The sequence below is a fragment of the Acanthopagrus latus genome, chromosome 1 (genome assembly GCF_904848185.1).
Source record: "Acanthopagrus latus isolate v.2019 chromosome 1, fAcaLat1.1, whole genome shotgun sequence".
In the NCBI taxonomy this organism is placed as follows: domain Eukaryota; kingdom Metazoa; phylum Chordata; class Actinopteri; order Spariformes; family Sparidae; genus Acanthopagrus; species Acanthopagrus latus.
In genome coordinates this window covers 16,542,657-16,562,836 of record NC_051039.1, presented here as the reverse complement: position 1 = coordinate 16,562,836, position 20,180 = coordinate 16,542,657, and the positions used below count along the sequence as shown (strand labels likewise).

The 20,180-nt window shown below is 43.3% G+C and overlaps 1 protein-coding gene across 2 annotated transcripts; it reads left to right on the top strand.

Annotated features, from left to right (window-relative positions):
- The first annotated feature begins 772 nt into the window (after positions 1-772).
- On the top strand, positions 773-19,516 carry kitb (KIT proto-oncogene, receptor tyrosine kinase b). 2 transcript variants are annotated; one of them, XM_037116253.1, is made up of 20 exons: positions 773-961; positions 3,124-3,399; positions 3,490-3,774; positions 6,266-6,405; positions 6,879-7,047; positions 8,046-8,235; positions 8,321-8,551; positions 10,313-10,503; positions 10,835-10,941; positions 11,695-11,821; positions 12,040-12,144; positions 13,166-13,276; positions 13,993-14,131; positions 14,261-14,325; positions 14,434-14,525; positions 15,116-15,238; positions 15,756-15,867; positions 16,141-16,240; positions 16,728-16,833; positions 17,646-19,516. In XM_037116253.1, the coding sequence occupies exons 1-20, from the start codon at positions 907-909 to the stop codon at positions 17,787-17,789; spliced, it is 2,868 nt and encodes a 955-aa protein (XP_036972148.1). In that variant the 5' UTR covers positions 773-906; the 3' UTR covers positions 17,790-19,516. The 2 variants fall into 2 exon arrangements, with proteins under 2 accessions (XP_036972148.1, XP_036972141.1); XM_037116246.1 differs by having other exon boundaries at positions 14,258-14,325.
- The last annotated feature ends 664 nt before the right edge of the window (positions 19,517-20,180 follow it).

Sequence of the window (20,180 nt, the reverse complement as noted above, 5' to 3'; positions counted from 1 at the left end):
ACAGAGTTGCAGCATTCTTCTAAACAACTGAAGTAGATGGGGACTTGATTTAAAATGTTAAAAAAAAAATGTTTTAAAAACTATCATCAACATAAAATGGCGTCCTACAAAACATTTGGCATAATCCATTAGTCCATTGTTTTGAAAAGACAATATTTACACCCTTTTTATGAAGAGATCTTCCCAGGTTTCGAGACTCAAAGTTTTCAATAACTTATGGTCAAATCAATTTGGGGGCTTCCAGCTACTTATATATTTATCTGTATGTTCGCATAAGAATTAAGCTGTCCAAATCCCATCCTTTTAACAGGACAAAATGACTGATGATAACTGATATTTAACATACGTATTACTTGGGTGTACAGAGGCTGGGCTGCGGGAGATTAAGTTGAATATATGCGGACAGAGTGCAGATGGGAGCTGGGAAACGTGAGAGGTGCATCGCAAACTGTTGGAAGTGTGTCTGCAGGGAAACTCCTGCGCATTTGCACTCATCCTTTCTGTTTCTATGACATTCACCTCTTGTATTTTTGGGAATTTTTTTGGCCCCCCCCCCCCCCCCCACACACTTCGCCATGACTGTGTAAAAAGAAACTGCGAGGACGACTCCGGTAATAACCGACTCATCACCTTGGCCGGCCTCCAGCCAATGCGGGACAGAAAGGAGTGGCAGGGATCCAGAGCGCAGGGAGGAGGAGAGGCGCTGCTGCTGCTGCTGCTGCTGCTGCTCTGTGTCTTTAAGCTCCAGTCAGCTCCATCAGAGGGACGCTCAGCCTCGGATCATTGTGTCGGTGCGCAGGGGAGCCGCTCGGTGTTTCTGCGCTGGATGTGGATCTCGGACGATGGTTATTATTCCCGCACTTGAGACGCACGGAGCAGCGCGAAAGGCTTGAGAACCGCCTCATCATGAGACTCCACTGGGTCATTGTCGCGTCGTATTTCAATTTGCTGCCACTCGCAGGTAAGAGGACAACTCCGAAGCTTACAGATATGATTGAATTAACTGCTCGGATAGTGCTGGTGTTGTCGGGAGTGACCCTTTCCATCTCTTTACCTCACAACAGCGTCATACATTATTATATTTATTAACTTACACGAGGAGATGAGAGCAGTGATGAGTTTAAAATCTACATTCTTACATTTGTCTTGCGTTTGTACGATCTTTTCAGATGACTGAAGTGAGGCTCTGTTTTAAGAAAAACACTGTTTTTTTTGTTGTCTTGAATTAGACTTATACAGGTGTGAGCGGCGTGCAATTGAGCACACGCGCGTTTCCGTCACTGAAAAGCGTGGTTCAGCAACACAACATCGTTCCGGATAATGCGGTTGGCATTTACATAAAGTGGACTTTAATGGTACACATGCACAAGCCTGACAGCTCTAAGTGAACACAGATCTTATCTGGGTTCATTTGCGTAACCACCGCGCGTCGAGGTGAAGGGGATGCCTTCAGGTTGGGCTCTACTGGCCGGGCAACAGGTGTGTGCATGCATGTGTGCGTGCGTGCGTGCGTGGTTGTCTTGTCTGTGTGTGCGTTTGTGTGTGTGTGTGTGTGTGTGTGTGTGTGTGTGTGTGTGTGTGTGTGTGTGTGTGTGTGTGTGTGCGCGCTTGACGATCAATTATTCATCCCACCGAAATAAAAGGGATTGGGTTGTGCGCCCTGGCACCGGCAGCAGAGGGGAAACAAAGAAAGACAACCACAACATCTCCTCGCACAAACACACCCGGCAGCACCTTGACATCTCCTCGGCCCCTCACCATGAGAAAGCGCTCCGTGTTTGTAGTCGCACCACAGCCTCGGGTTCTGTGCGAAACCATCTCGCTCGCTCAGACAGCGCAGGGCTCGACTGCAAGGAGCGCAGGTACCCTCGCAGATACAGCGGCTTCCAACGCGCTGAACTCTCGGGCAGCCCCGCGGGAAACAACACTGATATTGACGTTTCAAGAAGCTGTGCCTATTTGCATCCACATGCTTCTTCCTTTTTCTTTCTTCTTTTTTTTTTTTTTTTCTAACTCTGGCCCGGAGGCACAACAGTCACATGAAAATCTTGTTCTTGAAAAGGCGCCTATCATGTGGAAAATCTGCACAAGGAAAGAAAGAAAGAAAGAAAGAAAGAAAGCAAACTGAGACGCAAGCTTAGTTTACTCATCTGAAGGGTATGGATTCAGGGGCCTTAATGCATGATTACTCAGCGGGTAGACAACACATAATTATTGATTGTTCAATCGAGCAACGGTGGTTTGATAGCACTCAGTCTTAGGGGGCTCTGTGCCAATCATAACATCCTATTTAACCATCACATTCCCCCGCAGAGCCGAAAGCGATCAGTCCATTAATCGATTAGTCGAGCGAAGGAAAAGTAATCAGCGACTGTTTCGATGGTCGATTTTATTGTTTTTAAGGGGCTCTGTGGAACTTCTCTGTCGTGCTGGAGGCCGGTTGTTAGTTCAGGTTAGCGCACTCGATTTTGTAAACTAAGACGAAGCATGAAGAACGAGTATAAAGTCACGTCCTTTCAACTGTCACAGAATATCTGACCCAAGTCCTTCACAGGGAAATCAACAGTCTATAGTCAATAGTCAGCTATTTACTATCCACTCACATGTGGCTGATAAAATGTGATTTATATAATTTAATTGCTACAAATTGTCACATAGAACGCCTTTGAGCAGAAATACCAAACAATATTTGTCACAGCTTTTCACACAGAGCTTTTCTTTGCCTTATTTGCTGATACCTTTGCGGTTTTGGAGAGTGGTCCACCACAGATAACCTATTTTTTCCCCCAGGAAATCAAGTATTTTCACTATTTACTGGCCTTTTATGAGCTGAACAATTAGTGGATTATCAATAAAATAATCTGAATACTGATGAGTCTTGAAAAAACCTTAACTTACAGCCCTGCTGCTTCTGCTTTGTGCTCTTTTTTTTTTTTTTTATTGATTTCCATCTCTTTCTTGCTGTTCGTCCTGGAGCTACCAATTCATCAACATTAGCCTCACTCAAAGCAGCAGTTTTTTTGTTTTTTTTCCCCATCTGTGCTGGATCTGGATCCGCCTTTAAAAATAGCATCCAGGTCCACAGCATACGTCAACCATACTGTTGTACGTGCTCTGTTCCAGTGTGGTGCGAGCCAGTCATCTCCCCCGGCGGGCCACACATAGTCGTTCCCAAGAGGGGGAGGCTGGAGCTGCATTGCCATGACAATGCAACGGCGTCTGGCGCCCCGTCCAAGCTGAGGTGGCAGAGGGAGAGGGCTCGCCGGCCGGAGGGGGAGGTGGAGGAGGGTGGAGTGGCCTACATCAGGGTGCCGGCGGTGCAGGTCTACCACATGGGTCGTTACGTGTGCGTCAACAACAGCACGCTGGAACACAGGTCCATCTACGTATATGTGAAAGGTGGGTGTTGGAGTTCAGGGGGAGAGGGCCCGTGTGGCTCTCTAATAACTTAAACCAATCCAAATCTCCCTCTCCCTTCCATTTCCCCAGACCCCCAGAATGCCTTCCAGCGCACCATGGTGAACGTCATCCTGGTGCGTGCTGGTGAGAACTGCACCATCCCCTGTCTTGTGACCGACCCCGAGGTCTCGCGCCTCGCTTTAGAGACCTGCGACGGGCGACCTTTGCCCTCTGGCATGAGTTTCCGCAGCCACCTCCAGCGAGGCGTCATCATCAGCAATGTGAGGAAGGAGTACGAGGGCTGTTACGTCTGTGTGGGGCAGCTCGACGGGGTCAAAGTGACATCGAGCCAATACACTGTGGATGTTCGACTAGGTAAGAGAGAGACAAGGTGATGGATAAAAGCGATTAGTTGTATTTCCCGCGTCTGAAAATGGCAAAAGGGTTTCATAACAGGGTTTAGTGTCTCTGCGTGTCGCATAGCTTTACTAGATTTGTCATCCTGGTGCTAATTAAGCAAAAAAAGGTAAGAAGAGGGATGGAGTGAATGATTCATGTGCAGCTGTTAACAGGAAGGCAGTGAAGGAGAGGCACCTGTCAGCTTCACAGAAAGCGTTTGAAGGCCAGATCCATCCCGACGCGCCAGATGGGTTGTTACACCGAACCATCTGGAAAGTCGTCCCTGGAAACTGTTTGAAAAAAGGGGCAGGCACTTTGAGAAAAAAAAAATGCTTGGCAAGTGTCTGGACGAACCATCTGTCATTCATATGGGCTAACTTCAATCAATCAGATCAACAGCAGGAGAGCACTACCCGGCGGAGCCCGTTGTTAGAGCAAACTTCTCGCTGGGCTCAGTCGGGAGAAGAGCGAAAACAATGTTTCAGTCGAGGAAAGCCTTCAGTGCTGTTCTTTGCTCTTCCTCCAGCGAAGAAGCACACCTGAGTTTAATGTACCTGATGCTGCAACAGCTGACCAAACCCCTTGAGGGGCTGCCAGTGTTGTTTTCAATCCGACAGTCGCTTCTCTTGCTGGTCATGACGCCCGAAGAATGCAAATATGCTCGTAGTTGTGAATGAATGTAAACAAATTTTTTACCTAGCTGTCCAAGATGGTGAATGTGCTCGAACATTCGCCTCTCTTATCAGTCGTCACACCTAAACAGCACGGGTTTAGCTGCGAGTAGCTCCTGAGAGGACACTAACCGGTCCGAACCACTGTGGTCCAACTACAAGAACGTAGCATGAAAGCCTGGCGAGATGCATTCTCGACAAAGTAGATTAAAGTACACCAGCTAGTAAAACAGCTTAACTGGCCCTCTTGTAGCATACTTTTTCAGCTTAAAAGTGCCAGCGATTAGTCAGTGGAAGTGTCGAAGTGATTCACTGCCAGTGAGTTAAACCCTTGACCTCACAGCTGCTTGTTTAAAACAATAACAAACTTGGCCCGGGAAGTGTGACGAGAAAGTAGCCTGGCCTACATGTAATGATTAGTAGAATGTCCTCCTTTGATATCAGAAGATAAGTTTTCATATGAAGACATAGGAAAACATAGAAGTCGACTTAATTATGCTAATCGCACAGTAAAGTGACAAAATAAGTGAATAATGAAATATTTGGAATATAGAAATATGTGAGAAGTGAGAAGCAGCTCCTTTGTAGCAATAACTTGTGATTGATAGCCTTGTTTACGTGTGTATGCTAGCTGTGCCGTGATGTTGGTGCTAATGTCTCCATGCTAACATGCGCACTGTGACGACGCTAACTTGCTGTTGCACCTAAACAGGTATAATGTTTATCATGTTCACCGTCGTAGTCTAGTGTGTTAGCATGCTAACGCTTGCCAATTAGCTCTAAACATAAACTAGAGCTGATGTTGATGGCGGTGATGCTGGTTTTTGGTAACAAACCAAAGTGTCTGACATAACTCCGTGGCAATTCATTGAATAATTGTTTATACTCAGTCGAAATGGTGGACGGACCAACCATCCCATTTCTAGAGCGTCTAGCTATAAATCTACATAAAACATAATGGCACAATAATGCACCATAATGCATCCTGGCAGAGATCAGTGCTAATCGCAGCAATGAAAGACGCCTCCTCCACTATCCACTATGCAGATGTGTTTTCGCAAGAAAAGGTTTAGCACATAGTATTTCCTGTACGTTAAAATCATTGGAAATGTGCCATGAAAGCATTTTGAGTGTGCCTTATTTGTGCCTGCTTTGCATCAGCATTTTGTCCGGTCTGCAGTGGAAAGAAATCCAGACAGAGACGAGCTGCTGGGAGGAGCCGGGACGTGGTGTCCTTTTGACTGACGGAGAGAGGGAGTGAGAAAAGAGAGATGTGAGGAAGGGAGGAGCAGAGGGATTAGGAGTCCCATACTGAACAAAGCTTTGTAACGGCGCATGAAGGCCGTGTTTGGGGTAAATAGAATTACCGCAGTCTGTCGAACACGGCCACTGAAGTGACGTCAGCAGGCATTAGATGTCGGGAAATAACGATCTGGTTTATTTGCACACAAATGTCTTGTGTGCATTGGCACTGATATGTGTTTGTCCTCTAAAGTATTCCCTGTCACACGTCCTTAAGTATACTTTATGATAGGACACAGATAGTTTTCTTTTCAGCAGCTTTCTCAGGGGGACACTGTTTATAGATCATGATCGGCAATGATGAGTGATTTACAACACTGTATATATCATGCAATAGAATCATTTCAGCAGCCGAAAGGTCACGACCCAAGTGACCAAAGGGTCCTTGTGAATCTTATAGCTATGGGCGTGGACATAGCAGAAACAACAACATGCAGTGTGCGTGTGTCAGCTCTATCAATCATGAGAATGTTGATTTTGATCTCTTGATCCAGTACCGGAGGCGCCTCCCACGGTCACGCTGTCCCAGAGAGACCCTGTTATCCTGAGAAAAGGGGAGCAGTTTGAGATCACCTGCAGCTCCACCAACGTCAACCCGGACATCAGTCTTAAGTGGGATTTCCCTTCGACAGCGGTGAGATTGATGTAGAGAGTCACCTGCAGGACGGGCTGCCTCCCCTCTGTCTCTTTGCGAGGGTGATTGACTGTCAGGGTGTGAAACTGTTTGTGTTTCTAACTGGCTTTTCTTTTCAAAGGAAACGACCCATGCCAAAAGGCTTGAGCTACTGAAGTCATATTTCTGGGAATTGAATGGTTTTAATGCCATGGCGAGGCATTTACAATTACACACATATTATGCAGTTTCAGTTTTGTAAGACTGACAGCGCAGGGAACGTTTTTGAACAACATTTGAGGAGATATGATTGAATGTAACGAGATGAGTTAAATGGATAAATAATATGAGAAATATTATAATATGTTTGAATATTGATCTATTTTTTAAAATCCTGGCTGCAGCCCTTGGTGTTTTGAATGTTAGAACAGGTGTTGCAGAACACAACGTGGGAAACATTTGTCTGAGCTCACCTTTGCTCGATTGTCCTGCAGCATCCTGACGAGTCCCACAACTCACACATCCTGCCCGGCTCCCGTGGTTACCAACGCGCCACCTCCCTCTTGATCAGAGCCGTCAACCAGTCAGACTCAGGCTCGTACCGCTGCTTCGCCCTCAACGAGAGGGGCACCAGTGCCACGGCGCTCCAGCTGGATGTCCGCGGTGAGTGAGGACAAGATAGAGTTTTTTGTAAATGCTTGTGTGCAATGTAGGCAGTCAGCACATGTGGGAGCAAGTCATCGTTTCGCAAGCCATGCCCAAGTTTTTTGTTGATCACAGCATAGTTTTTTGTCATGTATAAAATTATCTTTGGGCTTATTTTTTCCAACTGGAGTTCCTCATGGTCCTCTCCTGCAGTTTGATTGGATACTGTTGGAGTGGTTCAAGCTAGGTTTGGGGAATTAGGTGTCGTCTTGCTGGGAATAAACAGTGTTAATGTTAGTTGAGTCAGAAAATGAAGGGAAGTACAGAAGTTCAGGGCAAATAACCAACCTAATATTTGGGCTTTGGGGAAGATATCAAGCATTTTCAAGTCAAAAGGTTCAAGTCAAGAGTCATTTTGGAATAGAAGTTGAGTCTGAAGCCAACCCCTCCTCCTCTACGTTATTCACAGGAATGTTCACAGTTGACACAAGTATCACTGTTTAAACATTTTTCTAGGATTTATAATTTCTTATTTGCACAATATGCAAATTACCAGGTACATGCTACCATCAGTCAAAGTGTGTTATTACTGTACATCCCAGTTGGAATGTCTAAACCAAGTTTAGTCTTGACAGCCATGACTTAGGGCAGCAAAAGAGAAGACTGTTGCAGAAGTCGTATTTGTCGTATTCTCCCCGTCCTGCCTTTGTTTTGGATGTATGTCTTCTTTCCAGTAATGTTACACAAATGTTCAATAACTATTTTGTTGTACTTACCTTTGTGAATATGGAATGATACAGGCACAGATAATGGTGTACTCACTCATATCTCATTAATTAATATGTTTGTTTTAATGCAGATTTTGAATATTCACTGATTAGACTGCTCACATGCTGTAGCATCTACATTTTAGCCTTTGCATGTAAAACACTCGCGCTTACGTTAGATGGACTACAGTGTAAAGTGAACAAGTGGAGTTTTGTCCTTTAACTCTGTGTATCTCTGTTGTCCTCCAGACCAGGGGTTCATTACGATGTTAGGAGACCCCAGTCCAGTCCAGGCTGATGTTAAAGAGGGGGAGAGCCTGAGCCTCAGGGCAGAATTTGATGCCTATCCTAAACCCGACTCGCTGTCCTGGTCTTACAACGGCAAACAGCTCCTGAACACAACGGAGCACGTTATCACTATCCACCGCCACAAGTACAGGTAACCTGAGTCTGTAGCATATCGGCTGCAGGTAGACATGCATGTCAACACACACAGGATTTAAAGTGTACATTCGCTTCGTCAGGTACGTCAGCGAGCTCAGACTGGTGAGAGTCCTCGGCTCTGAGGGAGGGATCTACAAGTTCGCAGCCAGTCACAAGGATGCTTTTGTCGAGCATTCGTTCCACGTGTACGTCAACAGTAAGCCGGTCATCATTGCCCAGGAGGGGCCGGTTGATGGACAGGTGCGCTGCATTGCCGCAGGTTACCCGGTCCCTAAAATCAGCTGGTACTTCTGCAAGCTGCCCCACACAAGGTACGCCTGACATATATTGCACTACTTTCATCAAGAGTGTTCTCACGTTCCTGTATTTGCTTTATTATGTCACTTACCTCAGAACAGGGCTGGATAGATAAATGATACACAGCTACTGAATTATCACGAGCTTGATCTTTTGACATGTTGACTGTTTTATCTCACTGTTCCATCTGCAGCTCTGCTTCCGTGTTTTATTTATTTTTGGAGATACTGACAGACTGTCTTTAATCACAACTAATATATTAGAAGTCTATCTGGTTAAAGTAGAAAGAGGAGAGATCAGAAGAGTTGTAGTGAAGTCACTACATTATGAATTATTAATTGATACACATGAATGACATTACCCGATGTCAAAATACCAGTTTTGCAACATGAAATATAAGATGTAGAAATTAAAAATTAATATTTTTTGGTATTTGAATTTACCTTTCAATGTACAATGAGAAAGTTTGGACTTTGGTTTTCTGCTGCTCGTATCACAGCCTGTAACTGAACAGCAGTGTGTGACTTCAGATCATTTTACTCGCGAAACATGACTCATCTCTCCTGGTGTTTAGTCTGGCAGTTCCTCTGAGAGCAGGAGATGCTCGTGGGAGCTGAAAAAGTTGGTTAACAGGTTTATGTCTCATCTCATATTCTCATTAGCATTCAGACAAATAAGCCATCTGGATCCTGACTGCTGGTCAGCACAGCACAAGTGTTTTAAGGCATTTCGAGCCCTTGTAAAGAGGCTTTTGAGGCTTTTTGTTTGATCCTATAGACTGGACAGTTCATTCATTTACTGGTCAAATAAATTGTTCAGCACAGAACATGAGAATGGTTTCATGATAAATATCTCATTAAGATGTATTTTTTATGTTAGGACATTAATTTACAAATGAGATAACAGATAAAATAAGATTAGTGTGACCACACAATTCTTGGCTTTAGTCTTTCATGATGTATTCTGATTTCAATCATCTATGACACCCAGTTTTAAAAGGAAAGCTCAAGTGGAGACTGAGACTGAACAATAGGATTGCAAAGATGTTTTTTTTTTTAAATTAACAGTACAATATATACACTTTTTAAGCTGTATACAAGATTTGTACACATCACAATCAAGTATTAAGCAAACAAAACAGAAAACTCAACAGAAATATCTACTTAGAATATATGTAATATGTAAATAAATCCATTAAAAATAATAATACTAAAAAATACATGTAAAAATGCAGGCACAGTATTTACTTTGAGAAAAGATGGCACTATGTATGGAATATAAAAGTATAAATGTATGAAAATAGACCTTCCTGTGCAGTGATGGTTTAAGAAATGCATCTGAGGACTCAACGAATTTGGGAAGAAATCGTCAAAATGGTGATGCCAGAATAAGCGAGAGAAAAAATTTTGAAATTTTAGGAGACAACAGATGTGACAGAGGAAGGGAAAAAAATGGCAAAATTTCACCAGTAAAAGGAGTGAAGGTGACATGTGAGCAAAAACACTGATGCAGCATTCAAAGTAACTTGTCACTGAAGTGATCAAATAATTTTGCAGATACAATAATTTAAAGATACAATATCAAAGTAGTGGAGTGGAAGTATAATGCAGCAGTAAACGGGAAATACTGAAGTAAGGTCCAAGAGTGAAGGGATATGGACAAGTTGCACTGGAGTCCATCTACTGCTGTCATGTCTCTGCTGAAGTATAAATGCTAAAACTTTATTTGATGTTTAAAGGATAAACACCCTAAGCAAATTTATGACCCCTCAACAGGTGCTCACACCTGCCCAATGCCACCCAATGGGAGACCCCGGAGGTCTCCATGGTTACGGAGTCTGCCTTCGGCAGGAGCGAGGTGGAGAGCCGGCTGAACGTGAGCAGCAAGGAGCACGCCCACTATCACACCCTGGAGTGTGTGGCGAGCACGGAGGGGGAGGAGGCCTACACGCTGTTCTCCATCAGCGGTACTACCACAGAGATGCTGTATTAGCACACGCACATAGTGACCTGAGATGCACAAACGCACAAACCCCTTGACCCCTGTGTCTGCCGGGGCCAGGTGTGTTGTTACTGGGTGCAGATTGAATAAGATTAGTGAATGCTGACTATGCAGGCTGGGATTATATGGTATAGACTCGCTAATCCTTCACACAAACAAACACCACTGCTGCAGCTGTCCGTCTTACCGCCAGAGGAAGACTCAGTGTGTGTCTGTGTGTGTGCATGTGTGCCTCACTGCAATCCATGTAATGTCTGATTACTCTGGTGTATGTGTGTGTGTGTGTGTCTTCTCAGAACGCGTCGTCCCCCATAAACTCTTCACTCCTCTTCTGACGGGCATGGTGGCCACAGGTATCTTCCTCAGCCTTGTTCTGGTGGTGCTGCTCTATAAATACATGCAGGTGAGATGTGATGTAAATCATGCATTGCAGTGCCATTAGTGCAATGAAGAAATATTTAATCTGAGCGAGAGGGTCATAAATCTCATAAATCCATGGCCATCAGTCGCCTGGATTAGTATCAGAATGTGTTTAAATATGCTCCGACATCAATGTTAAATCAAGTGCATCGAGCGCCATTGATATGCAGTTTGCGGCACAGAAAAATAAGTGGATTAAATAGCCTCTGGAAAAAGGCCCACTCTCATTTTCTAATGACTCATGCCCCCATCATGATTGTGGTTAAAGTTAGAAGCATCTTTCTGAGATCAGACTGTTTTTTTCTTTTTTTTTCTTTTTTGCTGTATTTGGTAGCAATATTCAGCGGATAAGAGTGGAAGTATTCCCTTTTAATCAATATGAATGTCTCCTAATGAAACTGAAATGAATCAATCAGCCATTCAGAGCGCAGACCTGCTGTAGTTAAAGGCTTTTTTGACACCCAGTCATGCCTCAGGGCCATTAACGTGCCCCCACAGGGTGCTGCTCTCATTGCACTCGGATGAGTCAGACTCCTTGAGAACTAGTTTATGAATTCACAGTGGGATCGTCACAGGGATCGTCTAGACACGGGCTGACATCTAAAGTGCACCGAGTAATCCAAGAATTGAATGGTAGAGTGATGAGAGAGCATGTGGGCTGTACGATAACGCAGTCACACACAAACAATATCAGGAAGCATCACTCTCTCTCCATGTTCTCTCCAAACTGCAACAGAAACCAAAGTTCCAAATCCAGTGGAAGGTGATCGAGAGTATCCGTGGCAACAACTACATATATATTGACCCTACCCAGCTGCCGTATGACTCAAAATGGGAGTTTCCTCGACAGAAACTACGCTTCGGTATGTGTTAATTTACTGTATGTTTATCTGCAGGCATGCTAGTTCGGTTACTGCTGATTAATATTTAAAGTAAAATGTGTTTTTCTTATTGTTGCGTCACACTGCCTCCAGCGTTAAAACGTCTTGAACGAAACTTTGTGGAAAAGTATATGAGTCCGGCAGGTATTTTAAAGGAATTGCTAAGTGTTAAAGGTGTGTGTTTGTGTGTGTTTCCGCAGGTAAAACCCTGGGCTCTGGGGCGTTTGGAAAGGTAGTGAGGGCCACAGCGTATGGACTCTGCTCTGCTGATACTGTTACAACCGTTGCCGTTAAGATGCTCAAACGTAAGTGTGTGTGTGTGTGTGTGTGTGTGTGTGTGTGTGTGTGTGTGTGTGTGTGTGTGTGTGTGTGTGTGTGTGTTGGTCTGTTTTTCTCAATAGCCACTGAAACCACTCCTCAATCTCTCATTCCCTGTTCCCCCTGTTCATCGCTGTGCCATGTCACAGTTATATCAGACATGATCCATGGCGTTTTTTGCAGTTGTCAGAAGGGACTAGCGTACCGCCATGCACGCCATTGCAGGAAATATGTATTGCATAAATGTCATACTCAATTTGGACACTAATAAGATGGCTGACAGTGAACATAGAGCGCTATGCAGCAAACATGGAGAGATTACAGACACAAATGGCATCTGCATGTTGTAGCAACACATGAGACACTGCAACACTTTATGTGTATTGATTTTTTGATTGATTTTTTAATGATTGTTTCCATCATGGGGACAAAGAAAAAGACGAAACAGCACAAGACATTCAACATAAATGCTAAATAACACAATCCTGAAATACAAAAAACACATCTCAACAGTATCAGTCAAGTAACGAGGACAACTAAAGAAACAATGTCATTGTTTTCCTATTGTTCCATAAAACGTCCAACGTCTAGTGTCGCAACATGGCACCAGTGTAAAAAAAAAAAAGAAGGAACTTCAGGCTTCATTATTCACTTAGGGCACTTTATAGGACCACACACTGGCCCTGGAATTATTGTTATGCTGAGTATGGACCATTGTTATCTGAGAACAAAGGTACTGAGGAAGATACTGAACCTATTACAGTACAGTATTACACATATAATGCAGCCTCTGTTGTTCTTCCCTGAGCTGTGCTGGCAGCCGTCCTGTCAGTCTGAATTCGTCTCGACCAAAATGTGTTCGGGGAAATGCATTTGATGAATGCAGGACGGCATTACTTTGCATCACAGGCAGATTTTTCCTTCAGAGTTTCTGTCTATGCTGTCAAGCCACTGCGCCAAGCAAAATGCACAGTGTCATCTATAAATGTCCTGATGATGTCATCGCAGCCAATGCCCACTCGACGGAGAAGGAGGCGCTGATGTCAGAGCTGAAGGTCCTCACTTACCTCGGAAACCACGTGAACATCGTGAACCTCCTGGGGGCCTGCACTGTCGGAGGTGAGAGGCCTTTCCGTTGCTCGACAGACTTAGTTCATCCTTGAGGACATTTTGACTGCAGCTAACTGTGGTCTGGACACTTAAACCTTGTTGCGTTTGCACATGTTCATTATATATGTATTGACTGATTTTGTTTTATGGTAATAGGTATTGTTTGGAGAGGCTGTGCTGACTTGCTGCTGCGCCCAGCAAATGTAGGCCTCTTATTAGAAATCAGATATTGGGCAGTCAGTACCGGCCGGCTTCGACATGAAAGCGTGATGCAGTTTGACTTGTCACAAATTTACCGTGCAGTTGATCAATAATATGTACCTGACTGGCCCTCAGCATGGATTATAAGACAGCCTTTAGATTAGATTCCACACAAGTAGGCACGAGTGAGTTATTAGGAAAAGAAACACAGATTTTCGTCTTGGGGTTGGGTGTGCAAAATACTAATTTTGTTTATTGACACCAATTTGTTCAGTGTGTTTCACCGCAAACTTATTGATATCAGCTTTAAGCACACACATCATTCAAACCTATCTGCATGCGCTTCACATGTCCTGCCTTGTTTCAGTCTAATGAAACAAATTCCTCTCAACCTGAGCGATGCAGCATCTCCTTCTGGTCCATTGTTGTAGCTTTGGCTCCCTGCTTCTGTTCCATTGTTATTCGCTGTCATATGCTTCAAGAACCAGTGAGCGAGGTTTTGTTTTATCTCTGCATATCGCCAGGCCCGATTCTGGTGATCACAGAGTACTGTTGCTATGGCGACCTCCTCAACTTCCTGCGCCGAAAAAGAGAGTCGTTCCTAAATTCCCAAGTTGGCGACGGTTACTATCGCAACGTCTCGAACCGAACGGAGCCCGTGAGGTGTGTATGTGCGTGTCTTTGAGATTCTGCAAAATGGTTGTCAACATTTGATGCTTACATGTGTGAGTTTGTGTGTGTGTGTCTGTGTGTGTGTGTGTGTGTGTGTGTGTGTGTGTGACCCTGCAGCAGAGATGAGCCTGGTACAGGATATATGCCCATGCGTCCCTCTGAGAAAGAGAGGTCCTCCCAGTCAGGTAGGAAGTCTCTCGCTCTCCTTATCAGATGTTTCATGACACACTGAGCGCTCTCACTCTGCAGCAAAGTCTGTGTTAATCCACTAAAGCAATGTAATCAATATGTAGAAGACATAGACGAGATGTCCCTGGACGCCGAAGATCTCCTCAGCTTTTCCTACCAGGTGGCCAAAGGAATGGAGTACATAACTTCCAAGAACGTAAGTGTTTTACAGACCGTGGGCCTTTATTTATAGAGTCGTTACAGAAAGAGATGTAGAACTGCTGCCGCTAGTTTATACATCACATCATGGCTCAGAGCCAACATGCTTTGAAATGCTGTCAGCTGATTGTGCCCATAAAGGGCAGTCAGACATCAACATGGTGAAGCTGCATTTACATATCCTACAGATCCTAAACCGCACACAGTTTACTGATAAGCTTAAATAAGTTCCAACTGTTGTTTCTTTCTTGGTGCAGTTTTTTTTCTTACTGCACTTTTGTTGCTTTTATTAGATTAAGCTTTCTTTATCCATTTAAGTCTAGACTTCAACACATTATTCCACGGCATATTTTTAGTTGAACAGGTTTAATTGTATTTTCTTTAGCAAATGTATCCTTTTAGTGCATTTAGGTCTCCTGTAAAGTGCTGTCAATTTGCTTTTTGTGTTAGTGAGGTTTGCAGTGTAGCCTCGCCGCACCACATTTGTATGTGTGTGCCCTGTGTCAGTCGTTCACAGCAGAAACTGGTTACAGTGTCAGTACTCATTTCCGTGTTTGTGTTTTCTTATGTGTGTGTGTGTGTGTGCAGTGCATACACAGAGACCTTGCAGCCAGAAACATTCTGCTGACTCACGGCAGGGTGGCAAAGATCTGTGACTTCGGGTTGGCACGAGACATCACAACTGATGCCAGCTATGTGCTCCGAGGCAATGTGAGTCTCTCTGAGCTGTCTTTCTTTCATTCTTTCTTTCTTTCTTTCTTTCTTTCTTTCTCTTTTCTTCCTTCCTTCCCTCTTTTTTCTCTCTTCTTCCTTCCTTCCTTCCTTCCTACCGTCCATCCTTCCATCACAACTGATGCCAGCTATGTGCTCCGAGGCAATGTGAGGATCTCTGAGCCTTCCTTCCTACCTTTATTCCTTCCTTTACTCCTTCCTTCCTTCCTTTTCCCTTTCTTTCTCTCTTCTCTCTTCCTCTCATTCTCTCAAATTGTAGTTTTTGTTTGTTTTCTGTACACTGTTTTGTTCTACATCTTGACACCCTTGTAAACGAGGCTACGTCCTTGATGATTTTTTAGATTAAAATAAAAGTTGATGAACTTTTGCACCTGTAGAAACACTTTACTTTTCAACAGCCTATTTTGAAAGATTAAGATTTTCTAATGAGGGAAAAAATAAAAACAAGCGAACATGATCCAAACTGCGCCTGTAACCGTGGCTCTCCCTTCTGCAGGCTCGCCTGCCGGTCAAGTGGATGTCTCCTGAGAGTATCTTCGACTGTGTCTACACTTTCGAGAGTGATGTGTGGTCCTACGGCATCCTGCTCTGGGAAATCTTCTCTCTGGGTAACGTTTCCAGTTAGAGCTGTGCTGTTGCCTCTATTTCGTAACGTCTGAGTCGTCATTATCCTCCATTTGAGCTGACCGGGGCCTTATTAGATGCTCTGATGATGCTCCCGAGCAGCAGCATCACTTAGTTGGGTGAATCATACAGACACATATTGATTGTGATGCATAATGTTGCTACAGAAGCCAGCATTACGATATTAATCTGTGATTTTTGACAAGAATAACATTAAATTATAGATAGAGTGTGCATATTGTACGTGTGTGTTGCAGGTAACAGCCCGTACCCTGGGATGCAGGTGGGCTCAGCTTTTTATAGGATGATTCAGGAGGGCCACAGGATGAGCAGGCCGGAGTTCGCTCCCATCGAGATGTAAGTTTATATCTGTGTGAGGGAGTAATATTATAACAAGTGCTGCAACCATTGATCCTTTTTTTATTGTTGATTCATCTGCGGATAATTTTTTTTGCTGTTTTTTTAATACCACATTTTAATTGGTTTACCTTTTTAACCACTAACATTAATTATGGAAGAGACATTACGCATGAAAATCAATTGAACTGAAATATTATGTTGACATTGCATAACACATTCACCAAAGTAATCAATTCACACAGTTACATGAAACCCAAATGTAAATAAATGAATAATACATGAAAACAATGTTAATCCAGGAGATGTCAAGATGAGCTGTGCCCTGCGCAAGATCAAATACAACTTGATTGCTCTTTATGATTTTTTATAAACATGGCAATAATTTTTGTTTTTTAATTTATGCGTCTGTGTGTGTGTGTGTGTGTGTGTGTGTGTGTGTGTGTGTGTGTGTGTGTGTGTGTGTGTGTGTGTTTCACCTCTGTAGGTACGACATGATGTTGTCCTGTTGGAGCCACGATCCTTTAAAAAGACCTTCCTTCAGGAAACTGGTGGAGAGGACAGAGCTGCTGTTGTCAGAAAATACCAAGAATGTAGGTTGAAGGAACCGTGACTTTACAAACATGTTATTTCTTGTGTTATTGTTTTGTAGATACAGGTGGGAAAAAAAGGGAACTAGAAATAAGTAATATGTGCAAAAAAAAAAAACCAACAAACACATCCATTTACACTGATGCTTTATGGTACATTTTTTTCTATGATGCCCTCTACTGATTTTACACTGCAAGTTCAGTTTATGTGTAACACCTTTCTGAAGCTGTGGTCAAGCTTTTGTCATGTTTCAGAAAATATAACCCCTTATAATGTCATCAGGGTCATCTTAGCTGGAGTTTGGGGGATTACTAATGTACCAAATAAAAGCTTGTATTACCAACCAGCAGCATGAAGTTGGAGAGGCATTCACCAGGTTCAGGCAAAAGTTGCTGTCAGGTTAAATGATGGGAGATGTCAGATGCAGTGTTTTTTGAGCCTGATCCAAAATATAAACTAAAGTGGTTCTGAACCACTGCCACTGACTAAAAGCTAAGATAATGCCAGCTCTCCTCTATTGATTTTTACCAAATCCCTCCCAAATTACAGGTCTTGTCAAACAGGCATTCTACTCACAACTACAATAACAGCCTGACTAAACTAAACTAAACTAAACTAAACTAAACTAAACTAAACTAAACTAAACTACACTAAACTGAACTAGAGACATTTGGTACATTTATTTGTAAACAGAAAGAGGATTGTGATTTGGCTCGTTAAATATGTCAGTACGCTTTCATACTTTTCAGATATTTTCTTTGAGAAAAACAGTGTAATCAGATGTATTAACCAGCAGATGTGTGTTGTTCGTCAGGTGTACCTGAGACTCAGCAACAATCCAGGTCATCCAGAGCAGCAGAGGGCGCCATCGCGGAGGCTGAGTTCAGTCTGCAGCACAACGGCCCCCACTCAGCCCCTACTGCAAAGCACTGCTGATGTCTTCCTGGACTACGTCTGACACACACACACACACACACACACACACACACACACACACACACACACACACACACGTGCACATACACACTGCTGTAAAACATAAATCCCCCTCCCTACCTCCCTGATCATTCTCTCCACGGAACGCACAAAGTACAGGAGTGAAATGCACTCTGTAAACTACTAACAAAAGATTCACTCAGACTAACTCAAACTCTGGCCTTCCTGCATCACACACATATCACACTCAAACTCACACACAGATATAGATACTGTATATATACGACCCTGCACTGGGCTCTCAGTATTGGCCCCTGTCTACCCTCCCCATCGGTGTATTGATCTCTGTGGTAGGTATTTCAGGTGCACGTCTATAGAAAGCAGACTGCGGCACTAACCGCCCATCAGACACAACATCTCCCATCAGCAACAGGAGGAGTTTTGGCTCCGACTTGATTACATCTTAAAAATTCTTTAGGGAAAAAAACACAGACTGCAAGTACGAGTAAACACCTTGGACTGAAAAACAGATGAGCAGAGTTTTTCCTCTGATAACTGCATTGCAAGATATTTTTCTTTGTCAGATTTGTCTCCCGTTTAATGGGAATTACAAGACATTTTGAAAAATATACTTGCTGAGAGATAGATTGAGAAGGTTGATACCACTTTAACATCTGCGCGTTAAGTATGGAGGTAAAGCCACCTGCTAGCTCCTCTCAGTTCTAATTAAAATATTTCTTGTTAGAAAAATCTATTACAATTTGTGATTTTAATGGGGAGTTATGTGTGGAATTATTTCTTGGCTGGAAGCAGTGACTGATGCTGATGCACATCTTGTGTTGAGGTTTCAGAAAAGAGTTTGGTTGGGTTTATTTTCCACCTGTGATTTACTAAAAAATAGAGAAAGCATAGTGTATGAGCCCTTTCTGCTGGTGTGCTATTGTCTTACCTAAATAACCTGATATCTTTCATCAGGGCAATAACTGACAGGCGCCCCCATAGAAAGACAATTCCTCAATTTAAATTTTTTCTCTGGGGGCTGGTGGTCAGATTTTGTCGACAGACCTAAATAAGCTAACTGAGTGCAGGCTGTGTCTTCATATCCACTGTACAGATATGACAGTGGTATCTCTCATCTCATCGCAATCTCGGCATGAAGCTCACTTCCCAAAATGTCAAACTGCGACCTTAAAAATGTATTAACTTACTGCAAGTGTCACTTGGTTAACAGATACTGTCAGGTTGTCATCCAGCCTGCCTTGAAAAAAAAATAACCTTATGCTACCCTCTTTTATGAAACGAGCCATGGCGAGGTGGCATGCAAGTGATAATCTCAAATGAAAAAAATAAAGCCATAAGTGACAGAAACACTGACTCCCACCTGTGAGTTAAAGCTTTGAATACTGTGACTTGACTGACTGGTGTATCGCTGTTATGTATTTTAGGGCTAGCTTTAGTTTAGTCTCATTAGCAAAGCCACTGTGGCCAGGTGTTTAGGACTGATTGTGTGCTCTTTTTACATGATTTCTTGTATGTCCAACATGTATGCAATGTAAATACAATAGAGATGTGCCTTTAGATTCTTTTTTTTTTTTTTTTTAACTGAATCCATTTGGTTGTGATATTGTTATTGGAGAGGGGATGACAAAAGAAGGGGGTCTTCTGTATTCTGATTTTGAGGATCATGTGGTTTTGATACAGTGGGTTGACTTGTAATAATAAAGAAAGTACCTGTGATGGTAGAACCAACTGGAAAGTGTCCATTCCCATTGTCGTTTTCCCATTTCTGTGACACACGAGGGAGTTCACGTGCTAGCAGCTCTGTGAAACTGTAAAACTGCCAAGATGCTGAAAGTGACAATGCTAAGATGCTGATGTTTAGCAGTAAAAATATCTGCCATGTGCATCATCTTGGTAGGACCATGAATATATCTGCAAATCTATATGCCAGTCCATCTAGAAGGTGACTTTGACCTGCTGGTGGTGCTGGATGTAAGTCAGTGGATCACCAAAATCATTCTGACTCCTCCTTTTCGGCACCACAAATATCCTTCACCAAAAAACAAAAATGTCATTGTCATGGTGGCAACAGAGGAAGACCAGATTCATCATCTGGCGACCACTAATGTCAGGAGAAAATTGTTTCCCAATCCACCAAGTAGATGCTGAGAAATTTCACTGGGTAACTGGAAACTTTGACCTGCTGTTGGTGTTACATAGAAGTCAGAGGATCAACAACATCAGAGGGATTCGTCCTCTAGGGACCACAGATACCTGTCCAAATGCAATGACAAGTCCATCCAATAGTTGTGGGGGCATTATACTAATAAAAGAATATGTCATCCCCATGGTAGCTCGAGAGGAAAAAGTCAAAGGGGTCACCTAAGTCAGTGGGAGTCATCCTTTGGGGATC